A 6,875-nucleotide genomic window follows, 5' to 3' on the forward strand; every position below is an offset into this window, starting at 1 on the left:
CTGTATATATATGAGGATTCACAACTAACTAAAATATTAAACTTGTGCAATACTGTAAAATGTGAAATATTTGTTAGCATTTGAGTTAGATTGACTACATAAATTCTTATGTACTTTACATCTAATGACTACTTTTTTAGAGTTTCATTAAAGTATGTTAAGTGACTACATTGACATATAGATACAGATATTTTGCTAATACTACAAATAAACAAACACACACAAAAACATAAATACATTTTCACTTTCGGCAGTGGGTMTCACACTTATATTTGGTATCTTTTCATATTGTTTACTACACATTGTTAATTGGTTTCTATTTTTTGTAAATTTGTTCATGAACCTATCAAATAAGACATGCATTGCTGAGTTGACTCTGGGGCAACTGTCATTGAGCTCGTCAAGTCATTTTGCTTAAACGTTTGTTAAGAGGCATCGTCTGTGTAATGTCCCCAGGCAGCAGCGTGTGTTTGGTTCCTACCGAGGTCGAGTGTTTTTGGAGCAGGCGTCACCAGGTGATGCCTCAGTGATCATCCAAAATGTCACCCTGGAGGACTATGGGCGTTACGAGTGTGAAGTCACCAATGACATGGAGGACGACACCGGATTTGTCAACCTGGACTTAGAAGGTAAGGAATCAGTTTCACCTTATGTTGAAACTAGTGTCTAATGTTTGGCTCTCTATTATGTTGGACAATGTCTATGAAGCTTCAMACTAAACAGTTTTGTCTCCCTTGCAGGAGTGGTCTTCCCCTACTACCCCCGGGAGGGGCGCTATAAGCTTAACTACCACCAGGCAGAAGATGCCTGCAAACATCAGGACGCCATCCTGGCTTCTCATTCTCAGCTCCACAAAGTGAGCTCATATTAGGCCAGACATGAATGTTCTGCCATTATCATGATAGATTTAGGAGAATATCCAAGAAATCAAAGGTAACATCTTTCATTATATTTTTAGGTTGCTCTTTAAGCTTGATCTATGCCCCTATTTGAAGAAATCATGAACATTTTAGAGTAGTAAATGTGACATAACATAAAATGTTTGGTTCTCTATGGGTTTTACTGCAGCTTTATCTTTTAGGTACAAAGAACAAGAGGCAGTTAGATGTAAGACTAATACGGTGATGAAATAAAAAACTGTTCTCACCTTTTTCTTCTATGGCTGTTCTCTTGTCAGGAGTCACCAATACAAGTCATCTTCCTCCGTCTTCACTTGGATCATCCATGTTCTCTCTAACTGCATCCATATAGCTCTTCTTTGGCCATCCTCTTTGTGTTTTTCCTGGCAGCTGCATCTCTAATTCTACCAATATACCCACTGTCCCTCCTCTGGACATGTCCAAACCCTCTCAGTCTGACCTCTCTAACTTTATCTCCCAATCCTTCAACCTGTGCTGTACTTGTGATTATTTCATTCCTAATTATATCCATCCCTTTCAATTGAAAGGAGAACTTCAACACCTTCAGCTYTGACACCTCCAGCTCTGTCTCCTGTCTTTTTGTCCATGACTCTTTCTTCAAACCAWACAACATAGCTGGTCTACTCCATTGTAAAACTTCCCTTTTGCTTTAAAGCAACATACAGTATTTGTCACAAACCACTCCTGGAAATTTTCTCCATTCACTCCATCCTACCTGGACTCTCTTCTTCAACTCTACATTCCTTACAACTCCTCCTTCAGGACCACCCTTACCCTTTGTGTTCCTATCCACACCACCCTGCAAGCCTTGCTGTCCTTCCATCTACCTTCCTTCCTTCTTAGCATCATGWCAGTCAGCTCTCTACCTTTGCCTGTCGTTGTCCACATGTTTAGAGTCGCTACCTTCAGTCCTACACTCTTGACTTTCATCTTCTCCYTCTGTCTCCTGGTACATTTTCCTTTTTGTTGACTTTGATCAACAATAGTACAATTTCTGCTGGTACCCTGTTTGACGGCACCAGTGGTGTTTGTTTGTGACCTMGACTGATCCATGTCTGTTTTGGCAAAGGTGTTTTATAGCAGATGCCCTTCATGATGGAATCCACACCATTTATTTGGGCTTRGGACTGGCATGAGGGATACCCTGGCTTGTGCTCTCTAAGTCATTGCCTATTGAATGCCTTTAATCTTTCACTTTGACCCACTAACCTACCTAACACCCTTCAACAGGCTTGGGTGGATGGATTAGACTGGTGTAATGCTGGATGGCTTGAGGATGGCTCAGTCCAGTACCCCATCTCCCATCCCAGGGACGAGTGCGGCCGTAAGGACACCCCATCTGGTGTTCGGAACTACGGGTACAGACACAAGGAGGACGAGCACTATGATGCTTTCTGCTTTACCTCCAACCTGAATGGTGAGACTAAGAAAGATGCAAACACATGACCACAGCCACAGATCATTCATCCTAGATGCAAATTACTAAACTAACTTTGAATGTCTGCGACTCAGGTTGACTGAAGAAATATTTTATTTCAGATGAAAATACAATATTTCAAACAAACAACAAAATACATTTGAGATCATTTCGACATCTTCTTTTGAAGTCAAATAAGTTTGAATGTCCACCATTACCACTGTAAAAACACCAGAAAAAACTGTATTATTTCTTACAGTCATAATATTTAAATTACGACAAAAACTATTTTTTTCTTCTAGTTCTAAAGAAGATTAACTTGTTAATTTCCTGATAGGTTGATRAGAAGACTGATCTTGCCATGTAACAATTTTTAAAGAGAAATCTTGCATTTTAAGAAAAGCGACTCAGAGAAAGCACAATGTTCTTCACTTGAATCACAAATATTAGGGGGAATGAGTGGCTTTGACAAAAAGATAACCTGACAGAAATCTTCCGGCTGTTTGTTGCTTCCCATGTGAGTTAATTACTGAGGACAGTCTGTTATGGGCTGGAAGTGGCAGCAGAGGTCGAAACAAATACTGTGCTTCGGTCCAGCTTGAAGGCATTTTATTGAATGTCCTCTGAGGAAAATACAAGACAGTATTCTACGTATATATTAGCAACCAGGTGCGTAAACAAACAGAAAATCCCTAAGGAGAGTGCAAGCCTTAGATGACTGCCCGGATTTTCAYAGGCAACATAATCTTAGATATTGGGTAAAAAACCTAAAATCTGTCTTAAAATACAAGTTTAGTTCTGTTTAAAAATCAAAAAGAAAAAATAAGTAGGYCCTCTGGATGGGTTCTTCTTTATTGAAACGTTTCATCTCTCCTCCAAGAGACTTCTTCAGTCTGATGAGTTTCAGGTGAACTCAGCSTTATAAGCACTGCCTCCACATGGACAAACAGGTTAGTCACATGCAAAAGAGGGCCATCGACTAACAATAGGCTTGATTAGCTCTATTGTTCACAGAGGGTCATCTGCCCCATCACCTGACTTATTGGTTTGGATGCTTATGCTGCGTTCCATTTACGTGGTAAACCCGTAACTAGGAAGTGGTTGTGACGCAATTTCCCAAGCAACCACATGAAACGTCGCACAGGGAAAACAAGACGGACGCTCGCTTTGTTTTTGTTGCGGTTTCCGAATACAAGAAGTTAYTGACCAGATATGCACTCCTTTCATGGAACATGTTGGATGAGGCTGCGGATGAGAACCACGGAAGGTACTTTTTTAATATTTATAGTTGGCGAACAAAATAACTAAATATAAAGTAGCACAGCCATAAAGCCTTTTGCCACGTGCCTACTGTTAGCGAACTGAATTACATCACTAAGTTAAAGTGAAAAACTGTAGCATTTGTGATATGCTGATAAAACATTGAACACTATTTGTGTTGCCAGCGTTTGGATGTCCGAAGTGTCGATGGAGACGCCTTCGTGATGTGCAGAACAGCAGAAATGATGTGGTGGTGAAGATCATCGTGGCTGCCTGCTTCCTCCACAACTTGTGCCTTGGGCCATCACAAATATGCCAGGAACATCCACACGGCTATGTTATTGTCTGTGTTAGCATGTATGAAGTTCAGCTTTTTCTGAGTTTAATAAACATTTTTAGTCAACTCAACCTTTTTCTTTGGTCTCATTCTATGACAACCTTTGGAAGCAGTGGGTTGCAATAAAGAAATAATTGTTTTTCACAGTGCTAAGGTATAATCTTATTTTTTCCACAGTCAAGGCTCATAGTGCTTTTAATTTTTTATTTAACCTTTATTTAATCAGGCAAAACATTAAGAAGAGCTTCTTATTTGCAATGTCAGCCTGGCAAATATTAAATGTCATAACTAAAAACCTTGTTATTATCACACGGAAAGTAGTAAAACATTTTCTAACACAAATAGAGCAAAAAGTGAGATAAAGGCTTTGGTTTTTTAACCACATAAGTACAATCACTCACTTTGAGTTCAATGTCTTTTTAGAAAACACCATGACTTGTGTACCTGGTTGTGTAATTTATGGAAGGAAAAGTTTCAAATTAAAGTTTTTTTCATTCGCTGCAACTTTTACTGTGTGAACAATTTAAATGCTATTAAACTGTCTATTTCAGGAGTACCCAACCTTTTTTGAACCAAGAGCTACTTTTGACATTGGCTGTTTGCCGAGATCTACTCGTCCAGTCTCAGTATCAAAAAACATATTTTTTCGTCTCCCTACTCCTCATTTCTTTAAAGTAAATAAAACAGAAAGTAATGTGTTGCTAGTTTTATTTAATTTAAAGTATTGTCAAACAAAACGATCTACTTAACCATATATTTACCTACAAAAAAAGAAAAGATAAAATCCTTACTTAACTCCTGACAGAGAAACAGAAAAGTGATGCTCGAACAAAAAGGATAATTTTTTTTACCTCCTTCAATTAGTACTCCCTGTAACGTGTGAGCTATGAGGGCTGGAAACCTGCACACTGTGAGAACCACCGAGTCAAATAACTTTGGAGCACGGGAACTCGTCTCCGTTTATTCAAATAACTCTCCTCTCTTCTCTCCATACAGGGGAAAAACAAAACAAAAAACTAAAGTCAAAGCACACAATACAAAACTCTCTCGTTTATACTATTACAAAAAGTGACTTACGATGGTGCAGATTCACAAATCTCCAACAACTATTTCAAACCTCAATCTGCAGCATGCAGGATGGTGTCATCTGTAGGTCTTGAAGAGCTCAGTCCCTCACTGGTCCAGACTGCTGGCTTCAGACCATTCAAAGAGTTCCACCTGGTTCACCATCTATCCACCTATAAACAAGACACACACAGCCACACTAGGTAGGAAAACAAGGGCACACCCAAACTGTAAAATAAATAAATAAATAAATAAATAACACAATGGTGTCACTCAGTGTATAAGACACTAGTCTGGTCTAAAATGTAATAAAAAAACAACATACTGACACATTGTGACAACTCTAGAGGAGACAACTTTTTATGCAAGCTATATAAAAATAATGTATAAATAAATAATGTAAAAAATGTATGTCTACCTTAGTAGGACTTCTGACACTGAGAGGATGCCAGGGTCTCATAGGCAGGCAGTATGAGGTGGTTGAGGTGTAAGCAGGTCTCCAGATGATCACCAGTCTTTGTGGATCTGTTGTTGGACTTGATGATTTTCATGTGAGAGAAAGCAGACTCCAGAACTCTCCATCCATGCGACTTGTTGCTCTTGATTTGATCCCAATGTCATTTTGYAGAGTCAAAACCTACTTTTCAATCCAGAGCAGTCCAGACTGAAACACGGACACAAATTTGGACACACCCATCGATCCTGGTGGACAACTACACGTCTTTATAGCAGCCACAATCTCACTTTTATTTTTAAAATCACGGAAAAACATGTCTGCAGCATCAAACGCTTCTTTCATAACTTCGTCATCGCTGAAAGACGTGTGTTGAGGCAGGTACGGGGCTGCATTAGCATAGCAGCCTTACCTTAGGAGGGGAAATCCGCCTCGTAGCATCTGTGCATTCTTTTGAAAGAAATGCTGTTCCATGTTATCCTTTTTGGACAAGCTAAGGCAGCGCTCGAATTACATATGAGTCCTCTTCCCACTCCAAGTGAAAATAATAAGTTTTTATTTTCTTGTTAGCTGTCTTTCGTTCATCATTTTTTTCCGCCTCGCTGCCATGTTTTTAACACATGACCCTAACCTCACAAGACCACGTTCGGAGTGCTGTTTAACAGCACCCAAAACTAGCGAGACTGGAGCGCGTTCAAGAATGTAATGTTAAACAAACGTTGACAAGGGTGCGTTCAAGAATGCAATGTTAAACAAACGTTGACAAGGGTGCGTTCAAGAATGCAATGTTAAACAAACGTTGACAAGGGTGCGTTCAATAATGCAATGTTAAACAAACGTTGCAAAAAGTGCGTTGAAAACTGCAATGTCAAACAAATGTTGCGAAGAGCGCGTTTAAGGCTGCAATGTTAAACAATGTTGCATTCTACAAGCTCCGTGATCCATTGCTTTGTGAGCTACTGCTAACCAGCTAAAGATCTACCAGTAGATCCYGATCTACTGGTTGGCCTGGCCTGGTCTATTTGCTCCAATCCAATTTCTATGTAAAGTTTCTCAGTTAATAGCCCATAGTGAAATGAAATCACAGTAGTCTGAAAAGGATAATTTTAATTACAAAATGTGAAAAAAACCCAGCAGCATTTCAAAGACATGGATGGAATATAAAACACACAGTAAAGTAGTTTGATCCATGCATAAAAAAATAAAAATATGACGTGTAATCTGACATCACCCATAATGTCACTAAAAAGAAAACGCTAAGGTCTGCATCCATGTAAAAACGGGTGAAGTCATCATCACTCCGATACAGAGGGACAGGTAATGGAGTTCTCTCCTCATCCACAAACATGTTGTTGTCATCTCGAGGTAGACTAGAAAAATAAAGACACACACACACACACACACACACACACACACACACAC

At 39.3% G+C, this 6,875-nt stretch overlaps 1 protein-coding gene across 1 annotated transcript in view; it reads left to right on the forward strand.

The window, feature by feature from the left end:
• hapln4 (hyaluronan and proteoglycan link protein 4) overlaps nt 1–6,875 on the forward strand; it is a 19,288-nt gene that overhangs the window by 5,752 nt on the left and 6,661 nt on the right. Inside the window, exons 4-6 of the mRNA XM_014016765.1 lie at nt 457–629; nt 741–856; nt 2,151–2,337. Of these exons, the coding sequence (XP_013872219.1) occupies nt 457–629; nt 741–856; nt 2,151–2,337 (476 nt within the window). The remainder of the gene's footprint in view (nt 1–456; nt 630–740; nt 857–2,150; nt 2,338–6,875) is intronic.

This window comes from Austrofundulus limnaeus, unplaced genomic scaffold (assembly GCF_001266775.1).
Source record: "Austrofundulus limnaeus strain Quisiro unplaced genomic scaffold, Austrofundulus_limnaeus-1.0 Scaffold153, whole genome shotgun sequence".
Taxonomy (NCBI): Eukaryota; Metazoa; Chordata; class Actinopteri; order Cyprinodontiformes; family Rivulidae; genus Austrofundulus; species Austrofundulus limnaeus.